At 39.3% G+C, this 18,866-nt stretch overlaps 1 protein-coding gene across 4 annotated transcripts in view; it reads left to right on the top strand.

Moving 5' to 3' along the window:
- The window catches only part of Pip5k1b (phosphatidylinositol-4-phosphate 5-kinase type 1 beta), a 290,156-nt gene that overhangs the window by 166,639 nt on the left and 104,651 nt on the right, over window positions 1–18,866 (top strand). For all 4 annotated transcript variants that reach the window (XM_063250202.1, XM_063250210.1, XM_063250195.1 and 1 more), the window contains 3 exons: window positions 3,891–4,008; window positions 12,810–12,962; window positions 16,765–17,064. In XM_063250202.1, the coding sequence (XP_063106272.1) occupies window positions 3,891–4,008; window positions 12,810–12,962; window positions 16,765–17,064 (571 nt within the window). The remainder of the gene's footprint in view (window positions 1–3,890; window positions 4,009–12,809; window positions 12,963–16,764; window positions 17,065–18,866) is intronic.

Genomic DNA, 18,866 nt, shown 5'->3' with positions numbered 1-18,866 from the left:
AGTCACAAAATTAAAGCTTGTAGAGTGGACATTCCAACAATGATACTGCAAACAGTTCTGTTCAATGATCCAATAAAACTCTGTGATATCATTTTCTATCATATACATTTAAATATACATGCAGTTGAATTTTTTCTTTTTTATACAAATGGTGGTGTATTATACGTCGTGTTCTGCATCATGCTTTGTTCACTTAACACTTTGTCTTAGAGATCTTGCCAAGTCAGTACATAATAAGCATCCTCATTCCTTTTAAAGCTGCATAATAGATCATCCTCTTCTGAGGGTAGGTAGGTTGCTTCCAATCTTTTGTGGTCGTAAACAGTTCTACTAAAGAATAACTTTGTACATGTGGGTTGTTTTACTAGTTTATCTCTAGGATAACTTGTAGGCATAATAAATGCCATTTCTTCTCTGATGGAATCTTGGATTCCCAACTTGCATATAAGAGAAATCCCACAAAAATACATGAGTGTTTTGTCTTACCTCTTTAAATACTGAAGGAAATCGGCTCTCAGAATAAATGACTTGAATTGTATGAGAAAGTAAAAACAAAAAGAAGAAAAAAAGAAGTAAAAAATCGGCAGCACTCTTAGTACACTAAAAGCAGCCTCCTTCAGAATTCCTGGCACTGGGATTGTTTTTACTTGCTTGCAAAAGAAAAAAAAATGTAGAGGTCACTTTGGACCTCTTTGTTTTTGACATCGGACCTCTAAATGATACAGAGGAAATATTATAACCCTCAACCTGTTGGATGTCAGATATGCCAAGTTCATGTTTTCTAAATCAAAGGACTTCTAAGGAACAATAGAGGTAAAGAATAGGAAATATTTACTGAGCGATAGCTCCTGAGAGGCAGAAAATGGGTTACCAATGAGCCCACATCTCCAAGGCAGTTTTATAGAGCAAAATCACAAGATGGATTCAGCGTGGGACAAAACTGATCAGCCAATAAGATTACAAGTATAGCTGCTAAGGTGATAATAATCTAATGGGGAAGCAGATCACATAGCAAGTATGTGTGGAAAGAACAAGGACTTTTTTGGAAGGCATGAAGCAGGAAGTCCTGGTCACCCACTTGGGTGACTGATGTCTATCTAGACTTTACTAGACCAGATGATACCAATTATGGTATACTGCTCTGGAGGCATGTAGGCCTGGTCATTCCATCTTTATCTTGAGGTCTGATCTGTAATGATTATGCTTCTAATCACAGTTGTAATATCTCATCCTCTGCACTGATGCCCTCAAGGTCCTAACCCTGTCCGACTGCCTGTACTTTTATCTAACTTAGCGGTCTATAATACTTCTACCTCTTATCTCTACATAACCTATACTTACAAATTATTATGTATCACATAAGTTCCCAAATCACTCCTTTTGAAAGTCATAGGGGACCTGCAGTTGACCACATTTTCCTTCAAAAATTCCAAAATACGAACTGAGAAAATGTTTGGATATATTGCCGGGACATCACACACGCATTAAGAATTGTTGGCTGTACTTGGCACAGGAAATGATAACCATTGATATAAGTGGATACTTTGGGGCTATTCCTTGCTGAAGTAGAGGTTGCTCTTCTCTCAGTGGACCTTAGTTCTTGTGTCCCTCTCCTAATGTGAAACCTTTGCTACTGCCCCATGAAATCTCACCTTTAAAGACAAGCATGTAGTAGGGTTAGAGGTCAGACTCAGTTGGCAGAGCACTCACGTAGTATGCAGAGTCCCTGGATCTGGTCTCCCCAAGGAGTTTGGGGAGAGTAAGCACTTACTGCATGACGTGTCCTTAACTGCACAAGCCAGCCCCATCCTCTGGTCCTCACCAAAAGTGACAGCCTCCTGGGACCTTGCAGGGAGAAGAGCTGGCTGTATTGACTATATGAAACACATCATTCCTAAATAATTTTCACTAGTGATTTTATTTATTATGCTGAATTTTTGCCATCTATGGTGACTTATGAACTGAATCTCCTTATGAGAATCCACTATATTTTTTTATCATTTTTATTCTTTGTCCCTTCCTTCTTAAAAAGGATAAACTAGAAACAAAGCTTTTTAAATAGGGAGAGGAAGAAAAGTTGAAGGGATAGGAGAGAATTGGGGAAAAAAAGAGGAATCAAAATATATCGTATACAGGTACAAATTCCCTCTGATGAATATGATGTTTTGTGTATATGTAAAGTGTACCAATACACTTAATTTTTTAAAAATCAACTCTACTATATTAGCATTATCCTGAGTATTCATTCTTTCGCCTGACAGACTCTGTCTACCATATATCAGGCAATGATACCCAAAACTGAATTGACCTCAACAAACTTAAATTTTAGATTCCAAGTGTTTGTATGCTGACTTCAGTATCTCACCTGAAATGCAATACAAAGAGATTTTGAATCTTTACATAAAACTGTATTTTATTGCATTGTTAGAATTGTTCACTATGAAAATTATTGAGTATATTTTAATTGTGTCACTGTACCCATGTCTGTTGCTCAAAAGGTGACAAGTTGTTTGGGCAGAGAAAAAGATTTGGAAATGTACCAAACAAAAGAAGATGGAGGTGATTGTCAACAAACAGTATCTTGCTTAGAGTTGCAGGTGCAAGGCTCCTGCATACAGGGTGTTTGGGAAGTCACCTCAGATAGGCAGGCTCTAGGGTGGTCACAGATTTTGAGTGGTCAGCTTTCTGACCCATGTGCTGCTGTTATTTATAGGTCACCAGATGTTCCAGGTTCTATAAATCTAAAGAAAATTTACTGATTATGAAGTGTTTTGCCCACATCTTTTAGGTCTTTTTCTCAGGAATAGTTGACCACACAGTTACTCTTTAGGTGCAAAAGGTATCTTTCATCAGAAAACAAAGGAAGACAATGAAAGGCAGCTTTCACAGAAGAATAGCTTTAACCTGTTTAATGACGTCAGCCTTGCCATCTACAACAAGACCAGTGGGGAAATTAGTTCAACTTAGCTACTGACCTCCAAGATTAATGCTTTTGAAATCAACTGTAAGCAAGTAGAGCTAGAGATTTTAGTTAGGTTTCCCCTCAGTAACATAAGTAGTTTGCCTAAGATAAAAATATAATTTGTAGATGTAAAGAATAAAAAGAATGAGATTGATAACCATTAAAATAAAGACCAGAGAATGTCCCCGAGGATTCAAGCAATAAAAAGTACAGAAAGGGTTTGCACCTCTATGAATGATGTTTTATTTCTTAAGCAGCACATTAGGTTCATGGATAGTCACTAATTAACCTTTTATTCTCTTATATTTCCTAAGTGTTGTTATGAAACTTTTCAAAAATGAGCCCGAGAAAAGACAAAAAGCAATAATATAGTTAAAATGGAAATTGGGTTTTCAAATCCCTAAAGTAGTTCATTGGGGAGTGGGGACCTGGATCTAAGAAAGAGTTCAGATTAAGATCCTGTCTCTTATGTGATCATTCTCACTGATTAGTAGGATCTGTTAAGGATTTTTTCAAATATTCCTGATTACAAATGTTTATTCAGTATCAAAATTCGTAGTAAAAAAAATAGATTTTTGAAAATGCTTCACATACTAGCCCTGGATCTTATTAAAACATTGCAGTGTAGTTTCACATGGAAGACGGAATGTTCCTTCCAGCAAGGGGGAAGGGAGAGGACACAGTATTTTGGGGCTGGAGCACACTGATTAGCAGGGAGCACCACGTTGAATGGTCTTACCAAGTCAGTGCAATGTCTGTTTTCACCTGTGGCAATTGAGCTTTGTGATCCCGTCCTTGAAAGACCCACTTACTTAACAGAGGGTGTTTTTTCTAGAAATGAAATTGTCCCAGGACTAATAGGGCTAGCACTGAAACGGTTTTGCTAATGTTCTTTCCTCCTGCCTCTTTTTTAATATTTTAACTGCAGTGAAGGGAGCAATCTGACCCCAGCACATCACTACCCAGACTTCAGATTTAAGACATATGCTCCACTGGCATTCCGGTACTTCAGAGAACTTTTTGGTATCAAGCCTGATGATTACTTGGTAAGAACCTGTCAGTTTCCTTCCTCCTAAAGAAATGTGTAATGTAAACATTTGTCTCATAGCAACAGTGACACATGTTTGTGCTTATTTTATAAAACTCAAGATCATAGTAAAAGCTCCAGGTTTTATAATGAATATAAATTTAGCTTTAGGAAATAGGATTTAACTGCAGCTTCAACTGATAGTTATAAAATCTGCAATGGTAATTCCTACTTAAATAACTGATATTGGTTGCTACTTTAAATAATTATTCTAACAGATATATTACAATTAGTTTTAAAGACTTCTGTGAATTTTCCAGATTATATTCTATTTGAAAATCTATTTTGGTTACTTTATTTATACTGTTTATCTCAGACTTAACTTGGTTCACAGCCATTTTCACCTTGACCTACAAATCCAAATAAAATTCTAAACAATCTGGATGGTTGCATGCAGGCTCTTTTTAAACATATTTTTTACAGATACAAGGACATGTTTTTATCTTCAGATCTGTCTCTTCCCTGTCTTCCTTCTGGCACACAGGAGAAACAGGCACAATAGATTTGCAAGCTCTGATATAACTACAGAGGTTTATCCATTCCTTTGAAAGAGCTTGAACTCCTCACTGTATTAACAATCAACATTCCTTTCTATCATGAGAAGGAAATTGTTTATCATACTCTAATCACTGCTAACACCCTCAGGCTCTTCAAAATTGGTATTTTAGAAACCATAGTAAAGATGTCATCACATATTTGTCAGTCCCATTCTAAATGATCTTAATAAGATTTTAGCCAGATCTTTTAATAATATTTTTCAGAGAAAGTAAACATTTGTCATTTACAACAAAAAATATTTAAAATAGATTTTATAATGTGGATAATTATGATAAAATTCAAAGCTTGTTTCTATTCTATGCAGATGAAAACCTATAAATGATCTTCTTTAGCTGGTCCCTGAGAAAATCACGTGATTTCTGCCCACTGAAATAGTGCTGGTTTCTCAAGGCAAATGGCTGAGTCTCTATAGGGCAGTGAGGCCTGCATAGACTGACTTAATGATGCATTAGGAAACTCATGTCAGGTGTATGAAGTTATTCAGAAAAGGACCTTCCCAAAGAAAGCAATTTTCTAAGGTTAAAATCAGCAAAGGAATGAACATCTCAGCCTGTGGAGTGATGGACATAGCAGACTGAGGATATTTCACCTTATCCCACACCCTAGAAATTAATGGATTCTTCTCAGTTGTCCTTGAACTTCTCACCAACTGCAGAGACACCATAGATTTGCAGTTCTTAGCACTGGCCCAGTCGCTGTATCAGCGCAACTGCTAGGTCTCAGTCTGCTGTGTGTGTTCCCCACAGACTGGGGAGTTCATCCTGCTGCCTTTAATTGTACAAGGGCTGATCAAAAGATACAGAGTTGTTGAACTATTTTAAATTCATTGCAGTAAAAGACGCACTGCCATTATCCCCCTCTGAGTACTCCCATTGCTTCTAACACATTTACCCCCTCCTTGCTGCTTTCTCAAGTGGTGGTGATCGTCCTCTCTGTCTTTACAAGACGTAATCACAAATGCAGTGAGTGCTGCTGCTGGGCGCCTCCCGTGGAAAGAGGCTCATAATAACCTTGTGTTGTGTCCTCACCCACCTTATCCGCCGCGTGTAGCATAGGGTGACTTCTAGCTCTTCCCCAAAGTCAAAATGACTATCAAAGGTAAATGTTTTTAAGCAAGTCAGAATATGAAGGCGCCCACAACACAATTAAAGACATTAATGGAAGAAGCGTTCGGAACTACTTCAGAAAGTGGCAAGAACAACAGAAGTGTGTCTGAAGCAAGAGGCTGTATTATGAGGGGGATTCATGGCAATGTCTTACTATAATAAAATTTAAACGATCACCATAATTGTTAATTGCACCTCATATCTGTCCACATTGTGCTCTGTCACACCATCCAGCTTAACTGAAGTATCAGGTGCCTGTCAGTTCACAAATGCATTTGCTCTGTGTGTGGGTGACCGGCAAGATCCTTTGCTTTGCAGGGCATGGTGCTGCATGCCTGTAGTCTTCTAGGATTCAAGAGGCTGAGGCAAGAAAATCACCATGAGTTGAAGGCTAGCCTGAGCTACTTAATGAGACCCTGACTCAAAGATAAAGGAAAACCCAAGATTCTTTGGTTTCTTAGCCATTATGGAGATCACCATGTTAGCCAATGCATCAGGAAACCTAGTGGAGTTTTAGTGTTATATTATGGAAAGCAGCATTGATCTCTCGTCTTGTACCATATCCGAGGAATTAGTGGGTTCTCCTCCTCAATTGTCCTTGAATTTCTTAGCAGCCACAGACCCACCCTGGACCTACATTCTGAACACTGATACTATCACTGTGACAGAGTGATTGCTTGTGCTTAGGCTGTTCACAGGCTGCGATCTGCATTCTTTCACTCAGCCCAAGCTCACAAAACTGCTGTCTTGGCGGAAGGTCTTTTGCTAAACCATTTATTACACCGCTGACATGAGTTTTGTAATGGGTCTTTGAACAAAAAAAAATATTTCCATAATGGAGTTGGAGTATTACATAGGAGCACAGTCAATGAAACTAATGGGTCCTCAGAGCTAAAGTCTCTGTCCCTATAGATGGTAAATTTTGAAATTATTCAGTATTTTGAACACCTATATGTCTAGAATACTGTGTGTTTCATTACAGGGAAATTCAAACATGATGAATCAAAAATACTCAAAGAAGTTAGACTCATAGTGGGATGTTAATTTGTTTATGTGGAAAAACAACCAACTCTACGAAACACTAAGTAAAAAGACTGAAGGAAAACATCAAATGCTCCCGATTTCAGAGGACAGGGTGATCTTTCTCTGTGTGAATGATGATTCAGAGGTCCCCTTTGGATGTGGTATAGTTTCAACTATGTCTTAAAAATGACAAGGCCTTCAATTAGTTAGAAGAGAAGAGACAAGCATTTCAGTGTTGAGGGCCTGGGTGTTGGAAGGACTGTGAGACCAGGGATATGAATGCACTAGCGTTTAGGACTTGAAGTAGACCAGGATCACTGAAGGAGAGAGTTTTGATCTGAGATGTTAAGAGAGCCAGACAGTTCAATTGACTAGATATTAAACTATAAGAGATTCACATGCTATAAGAGATATTGGATGATGTTGAAAACATATTTTGTAGGATAATTATATCTTGGTTCTATTTTAAAAGGAGAGTCTGTTTTTTAGAATAATATACTGAAATACCTATAGATAAAATTATTTGTTGTCTGCAGTTTACTCCAAAAGAATTCTAAATGTTAGCCAAAAGATACAAAGTTTCAGTTAGGAGTCCTATCTGGTGACTATGATCAATTACAATATGTTATGTTTGAAAGTATCTAAAAGAATAGAGAAAGAAAGAATTTTACATTTTCCTACCTCCCTCCAGACACACACACACATACACACACACAAAGTGGCGAAGGGTACTAGATTTAACCACCTCACTTGTATACATACAAACTTTATGTTTTCCTCCATAAGGACATGGTTTTGTCAATTAAAAATTAATTGAAAATACTTTACACTATAAAAGGGTGAATTATATGGTATGTGACATAACTCAATAGCACTATTATACAAAAATTAAATTGCAAGCAAAAGGGAGAAAAGGATCTGATGGAAGCAGGCGGAGAGTAATTAGAGGTATAGAAGGAGAAATATTAATCATGAGCTCATGATTGGTGAAGCTGGAAATAGACTCTCAGATGTTAATTATACATCTACATAGTTTGAAGGTTTGCATAATAAAAAAGAAGGAAGGAGATAGAGCCAGGCAGGTAGATGTAATTTTCTTTGTTCCATTTTTCTCCTTCATTCTCCTCGCACACAGTTTAGTGACTGTCTGCATCTGTGGGGCCAGCAAGAAACAAAAGAGTAGTGGTGCTATTAAATACGATTTCTGGTTCCCCAACAGCTGTGGCCTCCTTCCCTTACACTGGGGTCACCCACCGCCCAGGACTGAGGCAGTCTTGGAGATTCCTGAAGCTCACTCACAAAGCACTTTATCTGGGGTAACCACTTAGTTATCTGGGCTATAGAAGATGAAGAAAGAGCCTTTGCATGTTTCACATGCTTTGGAAAATCAGATATAACTCTCAAGAGAGTTTAGCCCACAAGCAACATAATCTGAGGCTAGAGTCACTGAAGGGTTGCCCACATTGGTGGGAGCAGCGCAAGGCCATAGCAGTAGTTTCCCCCATTGCTCTGAAACCTCTCACCAGCTGGAATTGTCTAAAGAACACAGACGTTGAGCACCTCTACTGAAACACATTTGGAAAGAGTTCATTCCAAACAAAGCACAGAACAGTTAAGTAAGACAGCACTTGAAAAACTGTGCGTAAGCAAATAAAGGCTATCTAGTTGGATCGCACGTACATCCTGGCATTTGTCAAACTGGAACTATCCACCCTGGATTTGTGAAGATCCACTGTAGGAGAGAGGCAGGACCATTATTTAGCCACTGGTAACTCCATAGATAGATTTGATGCTGATTTCCTGTGATGTGTGTGTGTGTTTTTACTTAGTTCTGTGCTGTCAGATCTAGATTTCTGCCTGAATTGTTCTGTTTATGTTCTTAGTGTTATTAAAATGCACCATGTGTGTGCTGATTACAGGGTTCATGTTGAAACATGCATAATTTGGACATAGAGCGAAGGTGTGTCTGTGTGTAAACAATGCAAATGCTGCTTCTTCCCTATTCCTTCCTAGACAAACTCATCCTCAGGCAGGCCCAGGGCCCCAGGGCATTCCGATGTCTGCTTAGGCCCAGGCCACTGATTCTTTCCTTCTCTATCTCAGGCCAGATAATCAGAAATCCAACTCATAGGAGACTTTTCAGGCTTACTTGAACCTGGAAGAAAGACAGTAAAGTGAATATTTTATACTATGAGGGAAAGAAATAGCAGGTAAAATTATCTCCACCACATGGCACAAGTTTACACTGGTAATTTGCATTGGCAGGGCCCAGCTGGGATGTACTTTGCTTTCTTTCCAGTGGGTAGAGCAGGAAGGCCTTGCAGGAAATAGAAGCGAGAAAATGAATGCATTTGAGCAGCTTGCACAAATGAAAAGTGCCTGGAAGGTGCATAAAACCCAGGAGCACACATGGGAGCTTGTTGATTGTAGCTAATTAAAATGTTCCCATCTCTCCTCTTTATTTGCTCTGAAAAGGCAGCATTTTAAAGGTTGCTTAGAAGAGGACGTGGTATCCAAGTTGTGGGGTGAGAGGCTGTAGGACGCCAGAGCATAATGTTCAGGTTCCTGATCAGGGTCCTAATCCCTGTTGATTGCATGTTGATGATGTGTTATTATTCATCCCCAAAAGTTATCAGAATGAATTGAAGCCATTTACTTGTTTATAAATTGCACAATAAAGACATATTTGACAAGTAATCGATAAAATCATCTCCATTATGTGTCCCTGTGGTAGAATTTGCGACTTTGATCAGGAGAGATGTCCAGGTTGGAGTCTGGTTTTTTCTAGACAGTTTTTCTTGGATCATCCTGTAATTTCTCTGTATGGCAGCCTCTACTTTCTGCATCCTTTGTTGATTTTATACTTTCCTAAAATCTGCTTCTACCCATAAGAAGGATCTATACCCAAAATTTAAATGCCATAGAATGAAGAGTCAAAATGTCTAAAGAGAGCCCAGGTCTGCCTTTAAGGAATGTAGGGTCCACACTTGTATCTTCCAGGGTCTTGAATTCATGATTATGTGACAGACCCCCCTTTTGTCTTGCTTCGCTCAGGATGTCTTAGCATATTTGAGGGGAATCTTCTCCCCATATGAATGCCAGTGAAAAGCTCCACACTTCCTAGGGTGCTGCTAGCACCTCTTGCTGCCCAGGCAGTGTGTGCAGCAAGGCAGCCTGGGTGCCTCTCTCTCCTGCCTGTGATCATATAAGTAATACAATAATAACAGCCAACTAAGTGCTCACTCTGCTGAGGTTTCAAAAGTGCGATGCTGAGCCACAAACTGAGAGTCACGTAACTAGCACCTGGCAGGGCAACATTTTACAAATACCAGGTGGTTCTATCTCATGCCCTTTCCACGAATCACCCTTCCACGTGGCACCCTGTGCACGTGGCTGCTTGGATTTTATGGCTTCTTGTTCACAGTCTGATGATTACTTTTGTCTTCCTTACTTAACTAACCTTCAACTCATCCATAAGAGCTCCACTGCTGCTCAGCAAGAGAATGTCCAGAAGCAAGGCCAGTGAGAAGTAGAGGAAGTGGGCAGTAGGTGGTGGCAGGGTCTTTGAACGTCAGCAAGTGTGGTACTTGCTTCTTCCTCTTGGAGATTTTGTTTCCCTCACCCATGGTGCTGCCAAAGCAAAATAAAGTACACCTAGAAACTGCCTTTTAATAATTTTCTCCTGGCTTTTCTCTCCTTCCTCTCTCCTTCTCCCTCCATATAGATTTTTGTATGATGAGGTCTTAAATACTCATAAGCCCTCCAAAGCCCCAATGGTGGCCATCAGCACCCACCATGCTCAGCTTGCTGGGCCCCTCTGGTTTCATCCCTCTCAGCTCTGCTCATCCACTTGGGCAACCACCTTGCACCCATCAGTGTTCTGATCCTTGGCATATGCTTTTTTTGTGCCTAAAATGCCCCTTCCCCAGAAATCCACATGGCCTGCACCCCTTTCCCTTTAGCCTCTGCTCAAATGCTAGCTTACCAGCGAGGCTTCAGGGACCACCTGCTTAAGCCTTTATTCATTCATTTATTATTCATCTGGGATGGGATTGAAACCCAAGGCCTTTCAAAGCATGAGCTCTGGCACTGAGCTTTCCCCCAGCTCCGCACTATTGTAAATGTCCTGCAACCCAGTCTCAGACATTCCTGGTACTGGTTGCCTCGCTGTCCATGCTTGCCATATTCTGATATATAATTTCATTAGTGGCTTACTGATTGTCTCCTTCTTCTGGGATATAAGCTTCAGGAGCACCTGGGATATTACAGATGCTCAGTAAATATTTTCACATGGTTGGATGCAAGAGTGAGCAGTAGTGAAATGGAGATCGTCTTGGGCAGAGGAAAATGCAAACACCTGGGAGTCGAGAGCGTACAGCACATCTAAGAAATGAGAACTTGCTGTCTTGCTGGAGCTCAAGTATAGGAGGGACCGATGAGAGAAACGGCTGAGAGCAGGGCCGGGTCACTTGTGGTCTGAGCACTTCCGCAGGAACAGTGGAAAAGCTAGCACAGGGAGACAGGTAGGATAGCAAGTCTGAGCCCACGCTGAGCAACTTAGTAACTTTTTCAGACTCTGTCTCAAAATAAAAGAATTTTAAAAGAGTCAGGCATGTAAACTCAATGTGAAGACCCTGAATTCAATCCTCAGCACCAAAAAGAAAAAAAAAATTGTAAAGCTGGGCTGAACCAAAGAACGTCAGATTTGTGTTTTAGAAAGATCCCTGGTCTCTGAGCGCAGGCGAGGACAGCATGTGAGAGTGAGATGAGGAGCTTGTCCTAAGACCCCAGGCGGGAAGTGGTGAAACCACTAAACTTGGGGTATTGAGCGTGCAGCATGAAGGAAGCAGGCACAGTCAGGGGTTTGGATGTGGAAGGTGGAGAAATGCAGGAGTCAAGGGCGATGGCCCAGTGCCTGGCTCAGGAGCAAGGCAGACAGTGTTTCTGTTCTCTAAGATAGTTGGAGGAAGGCGAGAGTCACCATGTACCATTGTACTGGGTGTGCGTTGCCCGGTACTCCTACCCAGCCCAGGGAAGGGAGAGCCCTGTTTCCACTACCAAGCTTGTCACCTGGCCCCAGCTCCATCTGCTAGCGACACACAGCGTCCTCATTGCCACAAAGATGCCTTGTCATCTGGTCACGGCTTTGAAGTGAATTTGACTGTGAACTTGCTGAAACTAAGAGAAGAGAAATCTGCTGATGTAGTGAAAGGGGACTAGGTGATAATGTCCAAGTGATGAACTCATGGCACAGATTACGATGGACACTGCTACTTTGTGTGCACTTGCTGAAAACAATGCATCTTAGTTTACATGGATTTTTGGTTATTGGCACTGAGGATTGAACCCAGGGCCTTCACACTGAGCTATACAGGAGTCCCAGACACTAAATTACCCAGGCTGGGCTTAAGCTTGTAATCCTCCTGCCTCAGCCTCCCAGAGTGCTGAAATTATAACCATGTGCTGGCACCATGACTATTTTAATTACTTCATTGTATAAATGTGATTTTTTTTCATGATTCTATCATGTGATACAGGGGGCTAAGGGGAACATGTTTAATTAGAATGAACAGATCAACTAAATCTTTGGAAATCTCCCCAAAATCTTCTTAGTTTACCAGGAGCCTCCTTTTAAAGCATATAGAGAAACGTTCGAATTTCAAGTAGATCAAGATATGTTAATACCATGGTTGTTCTCCACAGAAGCATCATAAACATTATTAACTCTGTGTGTGCATGTGCATGCTCACATGTGTATGCATGTTTCTGTGTATGTGTTTTTTGAGATACAATCAGATAATCAGGCTGAGCATGAATTCCCTGATAGCTTGGGATGGCTGTGACCTCATGATCCTCCTTGCTTAAGCCTCACAATACTGGAATTACAGGCATGTGCCACCAAACTCGGCAGTGTTAAGTATATTTAGATGCTTGCTTAGGGCTGGGGGTGTGGTTCAGTAGTAGAGCACTTACCTGGCCCGTGCAAGGCATGAACTTGATCCCCAGAACTGTACAGTACTACTGCTGATCGTGATTATGATTAACTAAAATATTGATTCATCTCCTCGTTTAGTATTCCATCTGCAGTGAGCCGCTCATAGAGCTGTCCAACCCTGGAGCCAGTGGGTCCTTGTTTTTTGTGACCAGTGATGATGAGTTTATCATCAAAACCGTTCAGCATAAAGAAGCGGAATTCCTCCAGAAGCTGCTGCCAGGGTATTACATGGTGAGGAACTACCCATAATCGAAGCTTCTGCTTTTGGTTTCATTCGTTTCCTCAACAGTTATTTTGGGGGTTGTCTGTGTTTCTTAAATGACTCTTTGGCATGTTTCCTGCAGTTGCTTTTAGATTATGCCAAGATGTTTGTTGAGCAGATTTTTAAAAGTCTGCTAGAACTAAATAGTAGAGCAGAGTTGTTGAATAACCCAGCCCGGGTTCCAGTCCCACCACAGCCATCCACAGTGTGACCGAGTGGGCGATGCCGCTGCTGGACCTTGGTCCCCTCAGTTTTTAAAAGCTGGGAAATTGTACCTTCCTTCTGTAGTGACAGTGATAAAGAAAGCAGAGCACCGCAAAGCTTTTTGCACCCAGCACATGGTCATAATACAGATGGCTAACGTTCATTGACTTCCTGTGTATTAAATAAGGCTTAAAATGTTTTGCATCATTAATTCATTTAAACCTCACAGCAACCTTGGTTAATATAGGTGTTACCATTTTTTTAAATGAGGCAAAGGTAAATTGAGTGACAAGACAAGGTCACGCACACAGCCAAGACTGCATAAGCAGCGGCTGTTTTTAACCCTTGCAGTATACACAGCACCTGCTCTGTGTTAGCTACTGTCCCTCAGAACTTAGGGTTCTGTAGCTTAAACCTGGCAACGTGAAAAATTTTTTGTAATGTTTTAGATATAGGGAAATAAGAACTTAACCTGGATGCAATTATTAGATTATTTGGTCTAAATTTTCAAAAGAATGAACTCTTTTCCTAAGTATCTTTACCATTTTCAGACCTCCAGTTTTATTGTACTTTCATGGCAAATGCTAATTTTCTGTGATTGAAATGGCTACCTGAAGACATTTGGATTTCAAAAGCCCTACTTCTGCCATTCACTTGCTCCGAGAGGTGATAACTGTCATCTCCACTTCCAAACAAAATCAATGAAACCAGTGTAGTAGTGCTGCCTATAATCCCAGCACTCAGGAGGCTGAGGCAGGAGGTTTATAAATTCAGGGCAACTAGAGAGCTCAAGGCCAGCTTGGGCCACAGAGTGAGACGCTGTCTCAATCAGACAATCAAAATAAAAACCAAAATCAATGAGATGCTGCATAGCTTATTTGTATGTAACAATATGATTTAATTCCAAAATCTCCTGGAAACAACATTAAATACTGTGACTTAATGTCATTTGAAATCTAGAAATCAAAAATCTAAATAAAAATCTTAGTAGACAGCAGGCAGATTTTTTAAAAATGGAAAATAGAAAATACTACATCCAACTATAATTTCTTTATTAAAGGTAGGTATTACCGCTATTTTAGGTATTTTATGCATATACATATTTTAAAATGATTTAAGCTGACCACACCCTTTAGTAACCTACTAAATGAGTTAATCGGAAGCTTTGATATAATATTCCTTTATTTTGGAAATGTATCACTTAATATAGTAGCCATTAACTATACATAGCTATTGCAACTTAATTAAAATTCAATAAAAATTTAAAATGTAGCTGAACAAATGGTTTCATCCCAATCGTGAAAGCTTGTATAATGAGCAGTATAATTCATCCCATTAGGAAAAAATTTTGGCATAATTTGCCATAATTAACCAAACACAAATTCAGGAGAAACCTAGACCCTTAAAATTCAACTCCACCTTTTAATTAAAATTCTTTAAATGGGCAGCAAAATTTTTTAAATAATAAGCAAATTAATGAATATACATGTCATACATTTATCAATCTCTAAGGTTTCACATAAAAACTCTTCGGGAAAAACATGAGCCATTCCCTAGAATGCAAAGAAAAGATAAAAGTGCCCTCCCTGACTGGTCTTTCCTCAAATATTCACTAGAAATTTTGGGAATGACTTTTTGAGCAGTTATGGAAATAAGTACTGTTTTCTATGTAGGACACAATTTTAAATGAGCAGCTTCAGCTTAAACCAGGAAAGCCTAGAGCTAATAAGTTCAGCAGATTTGTATGATAGAAGATAAATCTATGCACAGATCCATTGTATTCCATTATATAAATGCTATGGAGCTGGAGATTTTACAGGGGAATGATCAGTTTAGAGAGAATGTTTCTAATAACAAGAAAAGCTCTAAAATATTAGAGCTGTAAAAACATATATACAAGATGAAAAAACTATGCAAAACCTCAAAATTTTATTTAAGGACATAAAAAGTTACAAAATAATGAAGATATGTATATAGTTCCTGACCTCAATCAAGTAAACATTTCTGTTTACCCCACAATGAACTTGTAAATCTAATCTAATTCCAATCAAAAATTCCAGTAGGATTTTTCCCAGAATTTGACACGATTGATTCATTTGAAAGAGAAATTATACAAGTATTGCTTTAAGGAACATTTTACAGATGGAATGAAAAGAGTACAAAAATGGACAAGATACTTTTGAAAAAGAGGAAAGCAGTGGACCTGTCACAGAATGTACCAAAAATCCATCAGACTGTGACTGATGTTAAAGATCTAATGTTACTACAGTTCTAGACAAATGGACCAATGGATTCAAATGAGGTGTCCAGAAATAGACCATTATACATTTTACCACTTACTGAATTAACTTAAATTCAACTGGGAAAGTTCAGACTATTGAATAAACAGCTATCCACTTGGATAAAAGTGTATATTTTCCATGTCAGATCTTTTACACACACTCAAAATTCATTTTGTTTGAAGCCAGGCCAATTATAATGATCTAAACTACTAAAAATTTGGAAATAAATACAAATTTGTCACCTTTAGATCTAAAAATCTTGGCTCAACAAAAAGCTAGAAAAGCAAAAGAAACTGATGCATCAAATGAAAAAAATGTTTCTATAGCAAAAGTGACACACGCGAAGTAAATATAAGTACATAGAATATTCTGGGTGGTTTAAAGATAGTGAAAGTAGTAATTTCCTATACTGTTGGGATTTGGAAGAAAAATCAGGATCACCAGGGAGCCTTCATTTTATACCCTTTAGTAAATTATCTTAATTTCTTATCTATCTTTAAGGTATAGCAAAAATAGGTAAAGAATCTTACCTTTTTTAATAATAAAATAACAGTTAAAAAAACATTTAGTCCATACAGAAGAGGAAAATTACAGAAATTCAGAGTATATCAAGGACTCCAGTAGTGATAAAGATTCATAGAAAAGTGAGCAAAAGATAATAACACAAAATTATCACTGAGGTGACTGAAAATATATCAAAAATGCTAAATTTCTATAAGAACCAGTGATACGCAGTTTTTAAACAAGTTGCTAATCATCACAAATCTCGCGTATAAATATGTTACACTTTGATGATTTTCAGAACTGATGGGAGTGGTAGACTTTGTCTAATATTAATTGTGATTATAATTTGGCCTTCCATTTAGGAAGAGAGTTTTGCCAGCTCTATTAAAATTTTAAATGTTTATCCCTTTTACCCCAACAATCAATCCTTTTCTTTTTCACCTCCTTGGTGGACAGTCCCTCATGGCACCCACTAATACTTTGCAAGATTTAGTTGGAGCTAATTTGAGACATTTGACCCATATTTAACTCAGCCACTTTTACTACTGAGTTTAAAATGGTAGAGTTGCTATTCCAATAAACAGACTTAAGGAATAAGTTAGAAACAGCATAATTTTAGCAATGGACATTAATAGAGATAATTAAATCCCATGTTAGTATCATTTTTGCATGCAAATATATCTTAATGGGGCATTATTTTGTAAAGTAAGAAATTATAAATTTCTTTTTCCTTTCCTTTTCTTTCTGCCTTTCTTGGTTTTTTTTTTTCCCCCGTTTCTAGAATTTGAACCAGAATCCCAGGACTCTTTTGCCCAAGTTTTATGGCCTGTATTGCATGCAGTCGGGGGGCATCAACATCAGGATTGTGGTGATGAACAACGTCTTGCCGCGCTCCATGCGAATGCACTTCACCTACGACTTGAAAGGCTCCACCTATAAGCGGAGAGCATCCCGGAAGGAGAGGGAAAAGTCCAACCCCACGTTTAAAGACTTAGATTTCCTCCAAGACATGCATGAAGGGTTGTATTTTGATACAGAAACGTACAATGCGCTCATGAAAACACTCCAGAGAGACTGCCGGGTAAGGAAGTGTCCTTGCTGTCATTTCCTTTGGAAAGTCATCCACGATTATGTAACCTTTGGCTACCACTTATCAAAAGAGTAGAAGTTAGATATGGTTTGGGTTTTTTGTTTGTCTGTTTGTTTGTTTGGAGACAGTCTTGCTCTGCAGTTCAGGCTGGCCTTGAGCTCACTTTGTAGCCCAGGCCTGTCTCTAATTTGCTACAATCCTCCTGCCTCAGCATCCTGAGTGCTGGGACTACAGCATGTACCACCATGCCAGGCTTTATATGTGTTTAGTTTGAACATGTAGAATCCCATCTTGCCCAATCCCACCTTCCCCAATATCCATGCTTCCCAGATACTGAAGGAAATGGTATCTAGAGCCTCCTAACTTACCTCTCTGATGGTTTTCATACAATCAGCTTTCTTTAATAAAATTAAATCAGAAATCTGTTTTCTTTTCTTCCTCCATGTAGGGAAGATAGTTTCACTAGAAGAAAATAAAATTTAGTTTAATGCAGAAACTGACAAGAAAAGCCGTATACAAATCTTAGACAAAGTAAGATTCCAATTGAGGAGACAAGTTAGGAGAAAATGTCCTTAGTGGGATTAATAAGTGGCTCCCCAGAGATCTAATATGAATGCATAACCATGATATGCATAGAACATTTGTTGAAATTGTTTTGTCTGGTCTGAAATAGAAGCAATCAGGAAGGAGGTTGCCAGTTAGAGCAAAAGCCATTCCATGCAAACTGAGAGTGGTCATCAGCAGTAAAGAGGAACTCCCCTGGCTGCTAATGCTTTTGTGTGTGTGTGTGTGTGTGTGTGTGTGTGTGTGTGTGTGTGTGTGTGTGTTTAAATAAAGCCAAAACATTTTTTTGAGCTTGTGAAAATAGATAAAACTACTTTTGGATAATGATAAAAATTCAGCCTCAGTAGCTTCTGAAGGAAGATAATTCTCTTAATTTAAAAGCACTCAGAAATGTCATTTTCAGGACTGGGGATGTAGCTCAGTGACATAAGTGTCTGCCTGGAAAATGCAAGGTCCTGAGTTTGATTACCAGTACCAAAAAGATAGACAGAAAGACAGACATACAGATAGATACTAGACAAATTCTACACTAAAAGTGGGGGGTAGGGAGATATAGCTCAGCAGCACAGTGCCTGCCTGGCAAGAACAGGTTATGAGTTCAATTCTTAGTACCATAAAAGAAAAAGAAAACAAGAAATACCATTTTCTGGCATAGATAAACTTTGGAGGATGTCCAGGCCATTCAGTTATGGTACAGGGTATAGGCCTATGTCTAGCCAAGGCTTTCTGGAAGAGGAGTGAGACCCACCAGCCCTGGTACTCAGAAATTGAAGTATGTCCAGGCTGTGGCCTTCCCATGGGCCTGGACAGATGACCCAAGTCATTGCTGGGAGGTGGGATCACTTCTCTGCCAGACCAAAGGTAACATAAAAGAAAGGCGGCTGTCTACTCACCCTGACCCATGTGCAAAGAGGGGGATCCCCATTGAGAACCACAGTCCTGCAGTTCCTGGGTTTCTCTTTTCCACCTGTGAGAGCAAGTATGCTAACAACCAAACGTGTTTTCTTCATATAGAGTAGTTATTCCACAGCCACCATCCTCTAGCTACAATTTATTGAACGTTTACAGTGTGCTAGGCAAGTCTTTCTCCTGCATCCTTTCATTTCCCAGCCACCCTTTGAGGTCAGTACTCTGCATGCTCCTACTTTAACTGTTGAAGAATTAGGTTCTTAAAAGCAGTTAAGAAACTTGTGCAGCATTACTTAGCAAGCCTGTGGCAGAGCCCATAC

This window comes from Cavia porcellus, unplaced genomic scaffold (assembly GCF_034190915.1).
Source record: "Cavia porcellus strain 051 isolate PalLab524CR breed Dunkin Hartley unplaced genomic scaffold, mCavPor4.1 scaffold_1, whole genome shotgun sequence".
In the NCBI taxonomy this organism is placed as follows: Eukaryota; Metazoa; Chordata; class Mammalia; order Rodentia; family Caviidae; genus Cavia; species Cavia porcellus.
The sequence above is the reverse complement of the archived record's forward strand: the minus strand, read 5'-3'. Positions and strand labels throughout refer to the sequence as shown.